Source organism: Acomys russatus, chromosome 4 (genome assembly GCF_903995435.1).
Source record: "Acomys russatus chromosome 4, mAcoRus1.1, whole genome shotgun sequence".
Lineage (NCBI taxonomy): Eukaryota > Metazoa > Chordata > Mammalia > Rodentia > Muridae > Acomys > Acomys russatus.
The window spans coordinates 6,463,656-6,482,003 of NC_067140.1; the positions used below are offsets into that span (position 1 = coordinate 6,463,656).

The 18,348-nt window shown below is 50.6% G+C and overlaps 1 protein-coding gene across 1 annotated transcript in view; it reads right to left on the reverse strand.

Moving 5' to 3' along the window:
• Soga1 (suppressor of glucose, autophagy associated 1) overlaps nucleotides 1-18,348 on the reverse strand; it is a 67,907-nt gene that overhangs the window by 25,687 nt on the left and 23,872 nt on the right. The window contains exons 3-5 of the mRNA XM_051143661.1: nucleotides 16,108-16,266; nucleotides 2,811-2,873; nucleotides 207-1,382 (exon numbers count right to left, since the gene is read on the reverse strand). Coding sequence (XP_050999618.1) covers nucleotides 207-1,382; nucleotides 2,811-2,873; nucleotides 16,108-16,266 — 1,398 coding nt within the window. The remainder of the gene's footprint in view (nucleotides 1-206; nucleotides 1,383-2,810; nucleotides 2,874-16,107; nucleotides 16,267-18,348) is intronic.

Genomic DNA, 18,348 nt, shown 5'->3' on the forward strand with positions numbered 1-18,348 from the left:
GGAATAGGGGTAGCGACTAGCACCGAGATCAAGCAGGGCTGCCTCGGAGCTGGTTATGTTCCGGGCGAGGATCACATGATTGCTCACTGCGGGAGAGTTGTGAAGTTGTGTGCACACAGGCTTTGTGTCCTTCTGTTGTGTGCCTGGTTCAGCACAAAGTGTGTTTGTAATAAAAGTTAGCGGAACCCTAGCCCATGGCATCTTACCTGGAAGTCAGAGCCAAGGTCTTTGGCCAGCATGATCTCCTTAGCCGGCCCCTGGGAGCCCAGGGCAGGCAGCGCAGGGAAGGGCTCAGGCTGCTCCTTGCCAGAACTTCCTAAAGCCACATCTGCCTTTCGGGTAAAGGCGTTCAGCTCCTGCTGCAAAACACTCAGACGCACCAGGATGGCATGAATGAGCTTGGCATCCCTGGGGCCCTCACTGTTGTCAGGTGCCTCGTGCAAGCGTAAGTCTGCACACTCGTTGTCCAGGCACAGCCGGAGGCTGACCGAGAAGCCGTTGGCATCAGCCACCAGGACGTCGATGGCCTTGCTGACCAGGGCAGCCTGCTCCCGCAGCCCGGGCAGTGCCTCGGCCTCGCGAGCCCTGCAGAGCCGGGCAGCGTGGGGCTCCAGAGTCTCGCCCAGAGGGGTGGGCACGCACTGAGCGGAGTCCCCAGCCTCGGCGTCAGTCTCCAGCATGGGGCGCGTGCTCTGGCAGGAGGCCAGGTCGCAGCGCTGCAGGTTGGAGAGGAGCACGCGGTTCTCGTACTGTAGCTTCTTGACTTTGCCGCTGAGCTCGCCGATCTGCAGCTTGGCGGCCGCCAGCTCCTCCTGCGAGGGCTCGCTGAGCACTGAGCAGCTGTCCTCCGAGAGTGTCACGTCCAGCTCGTGCTCCGAGCGGTATTTGGCGAGCTCGTTCAGCAGCAACTTGTTTTGGTCCTCCAACTCGGCAGAGGAGCGCCTCAGCAGCTCGGCCTCCTCCTCCACGAACTGCAGGTGGCGCCGCAACTCGGCTAGGCTCTCTCCACACTCACCACCCAGAGAAGAGAAAGCCAACCTGGCCTCAGGACCCCCGCTGCCCCCGTGGTCCTTCATGTCGTCCATCTCGGCCCTCAAGCCCCGGTTCTCCACCTCCAGCTCCACGATGCGCCGGCTCAGCAGGTTGGCCTCCTCCTCCACAAGCTTCAGGTGAACTTTCAGCTCTGCCTCCCGGGAGTGCGGAGCATCCGCCAGCTCCTCCGCAGACAGGGCCGCATCCAGGTCCCCATAGAGCGAGCGGTACTTGAGCAGCTCCTCCTTCATGCTGTCATTCTCCTTGGCCAGCTTGGTGAGCTTCTTGCACATGAGGGCCGACTCCTCCTTTGCAAAATGCAGCTGGCACTTGAGGTCAGCGCTGTCCTCCTGCGGCCCAATGGGCACGGAGACAGACAGCAAGCAACAAGGCAGGTTAGTGTCAGGTTGGACCCATGCACAGAATTCTGGGGTGTACTGACTGAGAACACAGGGGTGATTCAGCTTGGCTCTTGAGGCCTGGAGGCCACAGGATGGAGAGTAGGTACACTGGTATTGGGAGGCCAGGGTACACCACCTACAATTTGGGAGTCTTGGAGCAGGGGACATTCAGACAGATGACTATGGCCATTCTTGCTAGAGTTGCCCCACCTGTAAACGTGGGCAGAAACACTGGTCTCTCCCACGATGACTGCTAAATGGGAAAATGTACAAAAGTGCTGGGCTGCTAACAGGATTCTACACCTGACCCGTGCTAACAGGGCGCTTTTATCTAATTCTTACGGCAAACCCACAGAATAGGGACGGACGAGGAGACAGACCAGAAAGTTGAATCAAGCAGGAGAGTCCAAGTTCAAGGTCTCTGACACTGATTCATCTTGGGTTTATCTGTCCCTATGTTGGGTAAGCAACTAGTGGGTTCAGGAGTGTCTCAGTATGACTTCAGAGTGGGCTGGGAGGAAGTAAAATGGGGAATGAAGCCGAGAAGAAAGGAGACAGAATTCTGCCTTAAAAAGGGCAAGCTTGGATATAGGCAGAGTTGACAGCCAAACTCGGCCAACCAAGACAGGGTAAGCAAGTCCTCAATAGTTCCTGCCTCACAAAGATGTCTGTCAGATATATTGGGGCAGAAGGCTGACGATGATGCTCCAATGTTATAGAGGGTTATGGGTGACTGTTCAGGCAGCAAACTGCCTCGGTCATTCTTTCATTTTGGAAGCTGCTAACCTGAACATCTGGTTCACTTAGGTAATGATTAGGTTTTATTCCTTAAGTCTCTGATGGGGTTGAAGACCAGATAGTTTAGTCTTACAATTAAGCTTAGTTGTCTAGGGGTTAAGATATTTTTAGGTTTAGATAGATGTTTTAAGTTGGCAGAGAAGAGATATGATAGATATTGATTTATATTCAGAATTTTAGACTTACCAAGATAGGAAAGATGTTTTCTTCAAGGCTGCCAAATACAAATAGCCAAAGCACTGAGAATGTAACATTTAGTTCCTGATGGTTTCGTGGTTCTTCTTGCTGCATGTAGTTTATTTTATTTATGTGTAATAATAAAAATGTATATGTAGGGGCTGGAGTGATGGCTCAGTGGTTAAGAGCGCCACCTACTCTTCCAAAGGCCCTGAGTTCAATTCCCAGTAACCGCATGGTGGCTTACAACCATCTATCATGTGATCTGATACCCATTTAAAAAAATGTATATGTAAAAAAAGAAATATAAAAAATTAAAAAAATAAATGTATGGGAGGGGGAAGAGGAAGAAAGGGCAGTGGGGGGGGGGGGGCGGGGGGCGGGAGGGTTCTGAGGGTGTACCTGTGCAGTAGGCTTCTTATCCGTCTTCCCCAGAGATCGGGTTCCTCTTTTCTTCAAGGAATGCTAAAGAGAGAAAGAAGAAACCAAACTGAAAGATCACAAAGACGATGCATATCCAAAGAGGTGTCACAAAGCGGAGTCACACTGAGGGTCCCAGCTGAGCCTGTATGTGTTAACCGAGGGATGAGCCTGAGATGCCCGAATGCGGTGCACAGGGGAGACAGCCCGGAGGTCCGGAAGGAAATAACAAAATACCCCTGCCCAGGGCTCCTCGTGGCTGCACCTAGTCTGGCCACTGTGACCCTGGTGGCTGGAAATCAGACTCTGTGCTCTTGTTTATCTTTGTTAGTGTTTTGGGGCTCCCTCCCCCCAAACTATAATTACGTCATTTTCTCCCTTCGATGTCTTCCCTCCAACTCTTCTCACGTACTCCCTCCCCGTGTTCTTACTCAGACCCGTGGCCTCCATCTTTAAGTGCTGCTACATATGTGTGTGTCCCTAAATATATAAACACAACCTGCTCGCCCCAGATGTCACTGGCATGCATGTTTTCCTGGCTGACACTCGCCTTTCATCCACTCCCCAGAGAGTTCCTGAGTATACCTCAGGGTGTAGAGATCAGGGCAGTGAACCAGACAGATGAGACACCCAAAGGGTGCTGTGTCACCCTGCTTCAGAACTGAGAGGTTCATTTCCCAGGAAAGGCATCCAAGCCTTATGTGTTCTTCCTGGGTGGAACACACATCCAAAGACTAGCCCAGGCCCCCTGACTCATTCCCAATGGGCCACTAGTTCCATTTGAGGCCAATCTATGTGATGTGACTCAGTTTCTACCTCTGCCCTACTCCCTAACAGCATCGCCACCAAAGGGGCTCTTCCCTAAACACTGCATGCAAATCTGCTCTTCACAGGAAGTGACATTCCACGGGGCCTTGAACACAGAATGAACACTAATGAACAAAATATGGGGTACAAAACTGGAAACAGCACAGGCGACTCAGAAATGATGGTGAGAAACCTACAGCAAAGAGAGATTCAAAAACCCAGACTCAGAAGCATTGGAGGTAGGGGAATCGATACATTTGCTCACACGGGCAAAAACTGCACGGATAAAAACAAAACGAAGGAGAGAAAGCCATCCCGCACAGCTCAGTGGTATGGCACTGGCCTGGTGTGTTTAAAGCCCTGGGTCCATCCCCAGAAACACACAGACATGCACAGACAGACAGCCAGACAGGTTAAAATATAAACAACCAACTGGGGAACATACTTGCAATAGGAAAATGGGTTAGGAATACAAGAAAGAGCATAGAAGTCAGGCTCAGTGGGGCAGGAGAATCATACATTCGAGCCCTGACTGAGCAACAGATTAAGAACTCGTCTCATGCTGGGTGGTGGTGATGCACACCTTTAATCCCAGCACTCGGGAGGCAGAGGCAGGTGGATCGCTGTGAGTTCGAGGCCAGCCTGGTCTACAAAGTGAGTCCAGGACAGCCAAGGCTACAAAGAGAAACCCTGTCTTGAAAAAACAAAACAAAACAAACAAACAAAAAATAACTTGTCTCATAATAAAGACGAAAGAATGGCTAAGGGACACAGTTCAGCGGTGAAGAGCATGCCCAGTGTGCATGGGATTCAAGGTTCTAGCCTTGCTCCAAAGAAGAAAAGAGCTCACAGAAGGAAGACAGATCTTAACTCTGAGAAGAGGCTTGGCCCCTCTTGGGATGGCCATGCCCAAAGGAAACCCACACTGGACTGCCGCTTCTGACTGGTCTCACCAGTGACACATCCTACTGGGCAGGCTCTAGCTAAACAAGAAGGTTCATTTATTGCTGGCAGGAGCGCAAAAACGGCGCAAGCCCCACAGTGGGGGAATTTGAGGAAATGCTACAATAATCAGTGCTGAAGTTTCTTGTTGTTTAAAAAAGTCATTCAATTAGGCGCACGATTCCATTGAACACTTCCTCCCGAGAGAGGGATGATTCACGCCGGCAGCTTTTGAAACCACATAGGTTGTTCTCAACTTTCTGAGTTGAGCTGCCCCCTTGGATTTCTAAATGCTCCCCAGTGACTTTAGATAAATGCTCACCCCCAACCCTCACCTCTTATTCCCCACCCATGTAGGCAAGCCACTGACATAAGGCAAGCCTTGTTTGTTTGATTTTTATTTTTATTTTACATTTATGGGTGTTTTGTCTGCATGTATCTTTTTTTGTCACATGTGTGCAGTCCCTACGGAAGCCAGAAGAGGGCAGTGGATCTCCTAGAACTGAAACTACACATGGCTGTGAGAAGCCATGTGGTGCTGGGAATTGAACCTGGGTCCTCTAGAAAAGCACCTAGGGCTCTTCAGCCCTGAAAGCCCTGTTTTACTGAAACTGAGATGGGGGCAGGGACTTGACCAGAGTTCTATAGCAAACATAAAGCCAACCAGAGACCAATTCTTGACATAGCTCTTAGCTGGGTTGCAAAGGCTTGGTAGGAGAAAATGTGTCTTTGATGAGGGCCAGAGTGGAGCTAGCATAGTGGGAGAATTACCTGGCGGGGGGGGGGGGGGGGGGGGAGTTTAAGAAAACACCAACATACCAGGGACCACATCAAAGAGTCTGGAATAACTGACTTGGGGTATGTCTTAGCCACCGAAGTTTGAAATAGCTTACCAGTGAAGCAAGTTAGCTCCGTCATGCATGTAAGTGTGTCCACATGGGTCCATATGTGTGTGTGCACATTCGTGTGCATGCACAAATGCATGTGGGTGCATTTTCATGCATGTGGAGGCTAGAGGAGACCCTCAGGTGGTGTTCGGAAGCTTTCCATCATTTCACCTTTTTTTCCTGAGACTGCTCATTTGCCTGGTGCTCACCAGTTATGCTGGCCTGGCTCCTAGGGAGCCACAGGGTTCCTTCCTGAGTCTGCTGGGGTTTGGTTTTGGTTTGGCTGGAGGTGGGGATTGCTTTGTTGTGTTGTTGTTTTGGGTATTTGTTTTGTTTTTTTCAAGACAGGGTTTCTCTGTGTAGCTCTGGCCATCCCGGAACTCACTCTGTAGACCAGGCTGGATTAGAGGCATGCACCACTACTGCATGGATGAGTCTGGTGTTTTTACATCTTCTCAGCCCACTCTGACTCCATATTAAAACCAGGTTGTAGAGAGCTCTGGGAAGACAAATGGGGTAGGATGGTGGACATGAGTTCGAATGCAGCCAGTTCCCAAGAGCAGGGCCCCGGATCATCCAGTCCGCCTGAAACAGGAGAGCCCGGATCTTCCAAAAAAGGAGTGGGGTGACAAAACATGCCCTTTCACAAGAGCTGGTGTGCTGGCACAAGGGCCCTGGGAGGAAGAGCTCAGAGGGAGACTCCCTTGAGGTGCTGAGGTGGTGCTCTGGGTCAGACACAGCCTTAGAGAACTGGGCCTTGCCATCACAGGCTGAGTGGCACCTCGTCTGCGGCCTCAGCTGGGAGTGGTTCTGGAGAACCCACACACTGAGGAATCCATGACTTAGGTGCCCACAGCTCCACCAAGGTCCCCCATCCCAGGGGAGGAAGCAAAGAGCCGGGATGTCTAAGGGCTCCCAGCTATCACATATACACCCGTGAGATGATTTAAAAGCCTCTAGGAACAACTGAGGGGTCATGACAGTGGCTGACCTCAACACTCTGTGAAGGGAAGGAAGTAACCTACAAAAAAAGCCTCCAACCCAATATGTCCTCCAAGTGAAGAATGGAAGAGCAAACTGTGGTGTGTCCATACCAAAAAAAAAAAAAAAACCAATTTATTCCATTAAGAAAAAAATGAGGTCCTGATGCTCAGGGCAGCATGGGCGTCTTTGAAGACACCATGTGAAGTGAGTGAGCCAGGCCATCCTGACACGGCAGGCACTGTTGTGTTACAGTTTCCTCCAAGCTTAAAACATTGCATCCTACAGGAAACTCCTTAAGCAGAAAGACAAACAATTCAAAATAGGGTTCAGGAAGTTCCCGAAACTGACCAGATCCACTAAGTTCCTTCCTGTCAGAATAAGCAATAGAAGCTGAGAGCCCCTTTCAGATGACGGGAGGCTGAATTTTAAAAGAGGACTTACAGAGGAGAAAAGCTGCAGAGAAGCCTCTGAGACCAGAATACCTGCCTGGAAGGACCAGAAAACAGCCTAGCTGCTGAAACTTCCTGGCCGAAGTTTAGAGGAGGTCACTTAGAAAGCTGAGCTGCCCGCAGGCTGTGCAGTGTTTTCCAGGTTCCCAGCTTTTACAAGCGGTCACCTGGGTGCTGGGGAGGGCCTTGGTGATGTCGCTGTCTGTGAGTCATTTCTGCTCTTGCAAGGAACCCCTCACCGGCACACGCCTTTAATCCCAGCACTCGGGAGGAAGAGGCGGGTGGATCTTTGTGTTCAAGGCCAGCCTGGTCTACTGAGGGAGTTTCAGAACAGCCAGGGCTACCCAGAGAAACTCTGTCTTAAAAAGACAAAACAAAACAAAACCCAACCCAAACCAAACAAACAAACAAACAAACAACCCCCCCCCCACCCATACTCCTTTAAGTAATCCCAATAAAACTTGTTGGTTCACGATTTGTCATGGGATCCTCATCTGAGGTGAATAGATGTATGTGTTGTCTCCCTAGGAAAAGTTTTGTCACACACAGGCACATGGCATCAGGTTCCATTTTCACAAAATGCCCAGGCCAGGCAAATTCTCAAAGATGGACAACATATTAGTGTTGTTCCAGAGCTGGAGGAGAAGGGAGTGGCTGTGAATATGTGTGAGTTTGATTTACTATTTTTTCAATGGTGTAACAAAAAGGTCCTGGGATTAGAAAGTAGGGATCGATACACACCTGTGAAACCCACAGACTGTGAGGTTTAAAGGGGCAACCCTGGGCTAGGGGTTCAGCTCTACGGGAGAGCATTTGGCTGGCATGTGTTCGGTTCCCAGCACTGAAAATAAAAAGGGGGAGGGCGGACTTAATAGGATGTGAATTGCATCTCAATAAAATGTGACTAAAAAACTAAAACTGAATAGCTGAGCATAGTGGCACGCAACTGTAATTCCAGCAGTTGGGAACAGACGAAGGAAGGTTGCCACAAGTTCAAGGCCAGCCTGCCAGCGTGGCAAGTTCCAGGCCAACCTGGTGCCCACTAAGTAAGTCCCAGGTGAACCTGGACTGCCTAGCAAGCCTTATTGCAAAACAAAACAGGAACACCACATAAGATATAATAATACTGTCTTATTACAAAGTACATATGTTGCTGGGCGGTGGTGGCACACACCTATCACGCAGGAGGCAGAGGCAGGCGGATTTCTGAGTTCGAGGCCAGCCTAGTCTACAGAGGGAGTTCCAAAACAGCCAGGGATACACAAAGAACCTCTGTCTTGCAAAAACAAAACAAACAAACAAAGCAAAGCACATACGTCAAGTAGACAAAGCCAAGGCCCCTTTCGTGCCATCCCCATCCTCATCTGCTCCCTGAGGGATCTTTGCCAACTGGCGCCTCTAGAGCTCTTCCTAGAGATCTTTGACCCTGTGTTTAAGGCTGAAATAGCGCTATTTGGGACGTTCTTTCCTTCCTATGCTTATTTGAGTCTGTGATTTTTATAATAAGCATTTCAGACTGAAGAAAACCCAAAAGCGTTTGGCATCTTAAAAGGCCATATCTATGCAACATGATGCTGTATATTACAGAAACCTTGTGTGCAACCTAAGCCCATCTTTCTTTATTTTTTAAAGACATAGAAAAGTCCATTGTTAAACATAGAGAAAGACCTAGAAAAACACAAAGCAAACTGCTAATCCCAGGTTAGGCAGACCAGAAGGGAGTGGTGGGTAAGGCTTTCATTATTTTGTATATTTTTATACTAGCTCTGTCATTTTGAATTGATGCCACAGTCACGTGGTGGTTAAAAATTCAGAGAGCACAAAAGACAAACAGAGGGAAGCGGTGGGTCCCCAGTTTCCTGCACTAGGGGCTGGCAGTGTAGCCAGAGCTTGCTAGAACCTTCCTCAGAGTTATGCCAGGTATGTGCTTACGTGCTTTTGCAGTAGGATTTTTGCCTCATTAAGTTTAAATTGCATTTTTAAATTTAAAGAACTGGGTGCACATACATAAAAATAATGTGTATGTACACACAGAAAACCCTACGGGAAGTGTCTGCTCAGTTCCCAAGTCGGAACCCCCGAGCACTGGGTTGCAAGGACCTTGACAGACCTCTCCTTGGGGCTTAGTGCATTCTTTAACTTTTGTGGATTTGGGGGGGCAGGGAGGTGCCTAATGTTTCTCACTTCAAACGTATGTTCTCTAGGCAGTCATGGCACAGCTTTCCAGAAGGCAGCTGAAGGGCTGCAACCTCACAGACTAGAAGCTGGCAGAGAGTGCAGAGCTGTGTCTGGGGATGGGGGAACAACACTCGCCTGGTGCCAGTCATTCTGTCTTGGGTCTGGACCCTCTCCCACAACACAGAAGCCGTTTGGGCTCCTACACTACCCTGAGCTTGGGAGGGAAACCAAGGCAGGCTCTGCAAGCACAAGAGCCACCCTCCTTTCTACTGAGTGGCAGCTAGCCAGGTGGCTTGGGGCAGGGGGGTGGGGTGGGCCCAGGCTGCTTTTTTCCCTCAAGGGAGCCAAGGTCTATCAGATCCCCTTTGTTCTGACTCTGGGCTTCTGGAGGGCGGACCAGCCACAAGGTCCAGGAGGACCCAGCCCTACCCTTCACAAAGCTGCTGAGTAGCCTGGATGGCACCCCTGAGCAACCCTGGCTAACCCTTCCTAGCGTCTTCCCCAGAACCCACTAACTAGGCAGTGCCCTAAAGCTAGGAGAGAGCTGCCTAAACACACGTCTCAGAGGACCTCTGTCCCCAGAACCTCCTGTACTTCCTCGCTGCTGACTTACCAACTGTGGAGGGTTGTCCATGTAACTCTCATGGAACCAGATTGCTGTGCGCAGGGAGCTGACCACAGGGAGGACCTGGGTTGGGATGCATCTCCAGAATGAGGTACACCTCTTGCTGCATGGCCAAAACGCCAGGCAGACAAGCCATATAGTTCCTGGAGAGATCACCACTTGAGTGGAGAAAAAAAATTTTAACTTTTAAATGACAGCATATCGTGTGTGTGTGTGTGTGTGTGTGTGTGTGTGTGTGTGTGTGTGTGTGTGTTATGATATATAGGTGTGGTGTAGGCACATACCCTTGTACACACAGGAAAGCCAGGTTGTCCGGTGTCCTGCTCTATCTCTCGCTGTGGCCTTACTTCTTTGAGACAAGGTTTCCCACTGAATCTAGAGACCAGCAAACCCAAGCCATCTTCCAGTTTCCTCCTCCTCCTCCTCACTGCTGGAGTTACAGGTCTGTTTGGGATCATGCCCAACTTTTTATGTGGGTCATGCTTACTCAGCAAGCTTTCTTAGCCCCTGAGCCACCCCAAAGCCAAAAAAAAAAAAAAAAAAAACATTTCGACTCAACAGTTTTCGGTGTAGCTGTTCCTTCCACGTGCAGCTGCCAGCTCTGTGAGGAGAGCCCCTGTGTAAGGCAGCAGAGGCTTCTCCAGGCCCACAGCCAGTGCCTGGCTGACATAGTAACCATAACAGTACATACTGTATTTAGCAAGTGTGTATTCTGTGCTGAGCCCCTTCCAGCCTGTCTCATTTAATTCTCACAAACACCCCCAAGCTGTAGGGACTGGTTTTTCCCTTTTCATAAACAGATCAACTGAGCACACGAGCTGTTGTACCATCTGCCCAAGGTTGCAACCAACTCTCAAGGAAACAGCAAAGCCAAGATTCACACCCAGGCCTACGTGGCTCCATGACTGGGTGTGCCCTGCAGCACACACACACCGAGGCCAGAACACACTACACAGTGGTAGAACCAGGCTCAACCCCCAAGGGCTCAGAGGTGCTCTTCCCATCTGCCAAGGAGGAAATCCAGATGAGAAATCACCGATGTGCATTCTGCCCCTTGATGAGTGAGGAAGAGAAAGCAGTGGCACCTGTCGGGAGTCCGCGCAAGTGTGGGACCCGCGGGGGCCCTGGATTTGCGCGCCATACTTATCTTTCTCCGGTCTCATCCATAGACAGCAATTCTGCTGCTGTGTACACACCCAAGAGAAATCTATACAGAATCATAAACACTTGAACACGCATGTCCATCGCAGCATTATTTATGACATCAGAAAAGAAGCAGTACAAATATCTGTCTAATATACGGCACTTTCCCCACACAATGGATCATTACCCAGACACAAAAAGAAATGAGGCCCCTTCAACATGGGTGCTTAAATCCTGAAAGCCTTGTGATAAGTAGCTGCGACATTACCAAAGATCACACATTGCTTGATTCCATTTGAATGCAATCTCCTACATAAATAGATCAATAGAGGCAGAAACCAGGCCAGCAATTGCCAGGGGCTGGAGGGGGAGGGGTGGAGCACGCACGACTGCTAACAGGTGTGAGGTTACGTAGAAGAGCAATGGGAGTTTTCTGGGAGCTCCATTGTGCTGGTGACGGCACAGTGTCAGTCTGTGAAACTGAACTGTAAAATGGTGTATTCTGTGATCACTGAATTAAATTGTAATTTTAAAATGTCCAAGAAGGAGTAGTATCTACAAAGCAGGGACAACAGGAGGTGGGGGGTGGGGGGTGGCAGGGGGGCGGGTTAAACAGCATGAAGGCACATGGGCAAGGCGGGGAGCTGTGCCTGGCACGGACAAGCACACAGACGCAGCAGCCACGTTAGGACAAGTCACACTCACACTGGCTATCTGCCTGAAGACAGAGGGGATGCTACTGGATAAAGGGGCAGCTGCTGTTAGATTCTTTAGCGGCAGCCCAGCTGGGCTACAGTGCCACCACAGAGAGCAGTGAGGGCATGCCACCTCCCTTCTGTCTCGCCAAGAGCTGTCTCCATAGCAACAGCATCAGCTCAGGACAGGGGCTCCCATTCCCAGTAGGGTGACAACATCGCCTCAGCAACCTGTCAGGATGGCAAAGGCGGGATACCGAGGATGCTAAGGGACCCTTGTCTCCATAGTAACCATGTCAGGAAGAAGAGGGAGGAGGAGAGGGCAAACAGCAAATAAACAGGATCTGGGGCCAGCTCGAGGTTACAACAGGCTTCAGGCATCTGGTTCCCGGGAAGGGGAACCAGTTTCTTTAGCGCAAACTCTCTGTCAGGGTCCATTCTGGGCTTATTACATTAAAAACCTAAAATTTAAGCAGGGTGTGGTAGCGCACACTTTTAGTCCCAGTAATCGGGAGGCAGAGGCAAGTGGATCTCTATGAGTTCAAGGCCAGCCTGGTCTACAAAGCAAGTCCAGGGCAGCTAAGACAACATAGAGAAACCCTGTCTTTAAACACACACACACATATACACACACACACACAAACTAAAATTTACACTTAAAATTCCATGAGTAGGGATGGTGTGACAACTCAGTGTGCAAAGGCACCTGCCACCAACCCTGGGGACCTAAGTTTGATACCTGAGATCCATGGTATGGAGGAAAGGAACCAAGCTGTCCTCTGACCTCCACATGCCTGCTGTGAGGGCAGGGCAGACACAGATATAGTTACACAGAGACAGACTGACTGACAGACAGACAGACACACACACACACACACACACATACACACACACACGAAATTAAATTTTTTAATTGTAGTAAAAAATTTAATCTTTTACTTAATGCCTAAGTATATTCATGTTTTGTTTTGTGTTCAAAGACAGAGTCACCAGGCATGGTAGTGCACACCTTTAATGCCAGCATTTGAGGAGGCAGAGGCAGGCAGATCTCTGTGAGTTCGAGGCCAGCCTAGTCTACAAAGAGAGTCCAGGACAGCCAGGGCTACACAGGAAGGAAGGAAGGAGGGAGGGAGGGAGGGAGGACAGGGTTTTGCTCTGGTACCCATGCTAGCTTTTCGATGCCTACACTTTACATTATCTTCCTCTCGGTTTTCCCTGTAGAAACCCCCACTGCGTTTAGTTTAAGTACTTTCTTTCTTTTTTTTTTTTTTTAAAGATTTATTTATTATTTATATAGTACTCATACCAGAAGAGGGCCCAGATCTCACTATAGATGGTTATGAGCCACCATGTGGTTGCTGGGAATTGAACTCAGGACCTCTGGAAGAACAGACAGTGTTCTTAACCTCTGAGCCATCTCTCCAGCCCCTAAGTACTTTCTTTTGATGCACTGTCTCATGCATCCCAGGCTTTCCTCACATTCACAATGTAGCCAAGGATGACCCAAGCTTCTAATCCCCATGTCTCTTATCTCCTAGGTGCTAAGGCTATAGATGTGTGGAACCACGCCCATTTTATTCGGCACTGTGTATTGAATCCAGGATCTCGTTCTTCCCAGGCAAGCACTCTATCAACTGAGCTACATTCCCGGTACGTTTTTTATTTTATTCTTTTGTTTTTGAGACAGTTTTACTTGTAGCCCAGGCTGGCCTGGAACCACAGAGTCAGCTGGCTCAACTCCTGGGACTGTACACTCTTATTCTTTAACCCCTGGGGGCCTGGGGAGATGGCTCCGCAGTTGAGAAGCCGTTCTTACAGAAGACTAGCTCGATTCCCAGCAGCCCACAAGCGTCTACACCTCAAGTTCCAGGGACCCCCTCTGTAGGCACCAGGACACACATGGCACAGACAGACAAGCACACACACACACACACACACACACACACACACACAGATAGGAAAGCAAAACCAAGCCAAACTTGGGCTGGTGGCCCGGCTCTATAGCTTGAGAGTCCACCCTACCCTGGTACATTTGAGATCTCACAATAGCTAGTGAGAGTTTTCTATATGCACAGTTCCGTAACTCTCTTTTTGGCTGCAGTGGGCCTCAAATCTGGGTCTACTGTATGTCAGGCCGGTGTTCCACAACGGGGCAGCATTCCCAGCGCCTCACTAACTTCTACTTCAAGACAGGGTCCCACTAAATCGCCTCAGCTGGCCTTAAACTTACTCTGCAGCTCAGCCAGGCCTAGAATGTTCCATCCTCCCCTTCGGCTTTCCAGGTAGCTGGGATAACAGGCCCGGCCACCAGGCCTAGCTTCGTAATTCCCTTCCCCAGTTTACAACATACCTTGGAGACCTTCTCATACCGGCACGCATTTTCCTACTTTTTAACATGTGGTAAAGGTTTAAACATTCTACTTTATGATGGTAAAATATATTTAGCATAAAAGTTACATTTTTTAACCTTTATTTTTTGTTTTTCTGGTGCTAGAGATTGAACCCAGGCCTTTTTTGTTGTTGTTGTTGTTTGTTTTTTGTTTTTTGAGACAGGGTCTCATATACCCCAGGGTGGCCTCAAACTCACTTTGCAGCTGAGAAAGACCTGAACTCCTGAGCCCCTGGCTTTTGCCTCCCACGTGTGGGGACTATGGGTAGCAACAGCACACCCTGAGCTTCACTCTACTCATTGTGCGTGACCCCAGGCACAATCTGCCCCCGAAACCCTTTCATCAGGGCCGCAAACGGAAACTCTGCCCCCATTAAACTGCAAGCCTTGGTCCCACCCCCTCAGCCCCCGGTACCTCTAATTCCCTGTCTTATGAATCTCACTACTCTAGGCAGCTCAGATAAATGGAACTTTAACAACACTGACGCTCGCCGTGTGGCTTAGTTCACTTGGCATGATGTTTTCAAGGCCCACCCATGCTATGGTATGTATCAACACTTCAATCCTTCGGGGCAAACAACCGTTCCATTACACACACACACACCTGGCTTTGTGGATCCATCCACCCACCACGCAACATTTGGGTTGTTTTCAGTCCCTGGGCTACTGAATATGTGAACACCTCTGCTATGAACACAGAGGTACAAGCCTCTCTGAGTCCCTGTACTGAGAGAACTGAAATTTCTGGGTGATGCAGTCACTCTGTCCTTATGGGTCTGAGAGATGGTCACATGACCTTACTCTTTCTAACTTCTCCACCGTATTCCACAGTCACTCAAAGGGTTTTGTTTCTTATTTGTCGTTTTGTTTTGTTTTCTTTCTTCTTTTTTCAGCCCTAGGGCTTGAACCCAGGGCCTCCCATGTGCCAGGCACATATGTTCTACCACTGGCTGCCATTTCCTGGCCCTCTAAGCCACACAAACTTCTTCATGGTCTGAAAACAGTCTCATAAGCTGGTACTCTCTGCACCCTGACATCATGGAGGAAGAAACTGAGACGTGAGAGGGGAGGTGGCTTCAGCCATGTCTCTGCTGATGAAAGGCTGGGGGCAAACTCAACAGGCTGCAGCTGAGAGCCTCAGTTTCCCCAGGTGTGAAACAAAACCCACAAGATCATGCGTATGTGGCACCCGGTGCTGCAGGCAACCCACTCAGCTCCACAGCCTGCTGCCCTCCACAGCAGCCCTCGGGGCAGAACCTCCCCTCTCCACCTGTGGGGTACTGGCACACAGCACCGACGTGCCCAGTGGGAAGGGACCACTCTGCCCTGCAGACTGTAGACGCCGGCACGCTGGCCCTTTTGGGAGGCAGGCAGGTACCGCAGAAGAATATACAGCCTGGGATGCCTCAGGAGCAGCCAACCAGCTGAGGGCCAGTTGTGCCTCTGGGGCCAGAAGCTGCCTAGTGTTTGGACTACTGACACCCCCCCCCCCCCCGCCCCGGGAATCAGGAAGTATGCAGGCTTTAAGCATCACCTGGGTTGATGGCTTTCCACTGGCATTCTGTGAAGTCCCCTGCAGTCTGCATGACCTTGAGAGCCTGCCTCACTCTCCTGGAAGGAAGCTGCTTGCTCGGCCATGAAATGATCACAGCTTTGTTGGGCCTTTGCAAAGATTTCTGAGACAAACTGTCCTTATGTGAGCCTAACACTCAGCTGGGGAAGGGTACAGCAGGCGGACGGGCTGACATCAACCAAGAACAGGGACACGTGGTCTGGAAGTCACATCCAGGGATCAAAGTGGGAGACCCAGGCCCAGCATTCTTGTCAAAAAGAGCAGCCGCAGCACATTTGTCCCTGCAGCATCTCCGCAATTCAGTGGCCATGTCCATGACCAGGGAACAACTGCCCAGCCTTAGCGACGAATGAACTGAGGGGGGGGGGGAGGCAGGCCCACACTAGGCACTGGCGAACATACCTTCAGCTGCTCCCAGAGAGAGTAACCAGTGTCTCTCACTCGCAACTCTATCCTGAACGTCCAGTGTGGAATACAGACTAGGTGCTCAGCCAAGACAGGCTGGAAGGATGACCGCATAAATGCCGCCACAGCCAGGGAGCCGCGAGGGTACCCGGCTCGGTCCACGAGCATCCTACCCGCCCCACTTGCGGGCTGCAGCCCTCACCTCTCTGGGACGATCCAGCTCCGTCTGCAGCACCTGCTTGGCCAGCTCTGTCTCGATGAGCCTCTGCCGGAGGCCCTCGTTCTCCTCCTCCAGCCGCATCCGCCTCTTCTCCACCACTTCCAGCTCCTTGTGAAGCCGCATGGAGATGTCCTTAGAGACCTGAGCGGGGTTGTGGGGGAGAGAGAGGGCAGGTTCAAGCATGGGGAAGGACACACCCCGAGTCCCGGTGGGTGCCCATCCCACCTCAGTCGGGAGTCGCCTCTTCAACCTTCACTCAGCAGACAAGGAAACCAAGGCACAAGAGGGGTCATAAGACTCACCAAGAGCCATGAATCTAGGGATTGACAGATGTGAACCCAGACCCGGGTACTCCAGCAACAGATATGCTGCCCCCCAAAAGCTGTGATGATCTTGGCTCATATATATATATATATATAATATATATATATATATATATATATTTTTTTTTTTTTTTTTAATGTATACAATGCTCTATCTGCATGTATACCTGCAGGCCAGAAGAGAGCATCAGACCTCATTATAGATGGTTGTAAACCACCATGTGGTTCCCAGGACTTGAACTCAGGACCTTTAGAAGAGCAGATAGTGCTCTTAACCACTGAGCCATCTCTCCAGCCCTCTTGTCCTGTTCTTAAAGGTGCCTTTATATTCAGCCAGGGCTGTGTGCATGGTGCCGGAGACGGAACCCAGCCTTGCTTCTCTCTGGCAACAGTTCTACCACTAAGTTATACCCTGAGGCCTGTCATCACAAGAGCCTGAGAGGGAAGAGAGCTGGTTTAGAAGCCCAGCAATGAAAATGGGCTGCTGTGCGGTCCACAGCAACTCATTTCCTGGCCCCGAGCCTCAGCACTCTCGGCTGGGCACAGCAGTGGCAGGACTATCTCAGCTGACAGCAGGATCACACCAGCTATTGCGCACAAAGCCTTCACCCGGCACCTGCCACAGCGAGTGTCTGGTGACTCGTGGCTGCTGCTCCCGGGAGCCGAAGACCAGAGACACGCATGACTTCCCAGAGGTCATAGTAACCCTGAGGCCTGTTCTGGGACATAGAACATATTGGAATGACAAAGGCTAGGCATGTGTCCAACGCATCCCTCAGATGCAGCTAACAGAGCAGCCGTCTCTAGTCCCAGGTCCAGGCTCCGCAGGAAAACCACCCCAAACCCCAGAGCATCCCTTCTGTCCTGCCCCTGTAATTGAGTGTAGGAAGGTAGGGCAGGGGGCTAAGGTGGGTTGAGGGAAGCCCTCCTGTGCTGCCATCCCCAGGTAGGCTGGGTCCTGCTAACACCTACTAGATGCTAGGCTCATAAATTCCATCCCAGTCCTGCCCTCACTTTACTGAAGCTCAGGGTCACACACAGCGAGCATTGGCTAGGCTAGCCTGAGACTCCCTGGGGTTTGGAGGATCCAGCATAGCTAGCCTCCCCCAGGAGTCTGAAGGCCTTGCCAGTGAGACCTGTGTGGCACAGATAGCCCAGTGCCCAGGCCTGCCAATGTCGGAAATGACCATGTGCCGCCTCCCTCCGGAAGGGAAGAGGCCCTCTCTGGCTCTGCCCTCTGCCTGGGCCCATACCCAACTCAACACAGACCCCTTTGGCAGTGTGCAGGGAAGGCCAGGAAAAACAACACTGGAGAGGAAACTGGGCACAGCTCTCCTCCCTCCTCTGCTCGCTATCCCGCCCCCAGCCTGATGCTCTCTGAGGATGCCAGACAGAGGTCCACCAGCCTCCCCTGCAGCCACTCTGGGTCACCCACAAGCAGGTAGGGAATCCTTCAATTAAAAAAAAAACAACAACAACTTTTGCAGACAAGAAAACTAGATTCAGCCGGGCAGTGGTGGCTCTGCTTTTAATCCCAGCACTCGGGAGGCAGAGGCAGGCGGATCACTGTGAGTTCGAGGCCAGCCTGGTCTACAAAGTGAGTCCAGGACAGCCAAGACTATACAGAGAAACCCTGTCTCAAAAAACCAAAAAAAAAGAAAAGAAAATAAAAGAAAACTAGATTCAAACACTGGTGCCAGAACCCTGAACATTTGGAGTCTGAGTCTGGTCAGCGTTAACGGGGTGGATACACTGCGCATGCGGGCTGCCGGGGGGGGGGGGGGGGCGCAGCAAATGGCATCGTCAGGGCTTGGGTAGTGGCTGGAATCCAGAAGGTGCTCAAAAAATACAAGGCGTCTTATTTACTATTATTTCTAAATAATTCACTCTGTTTAGGGCA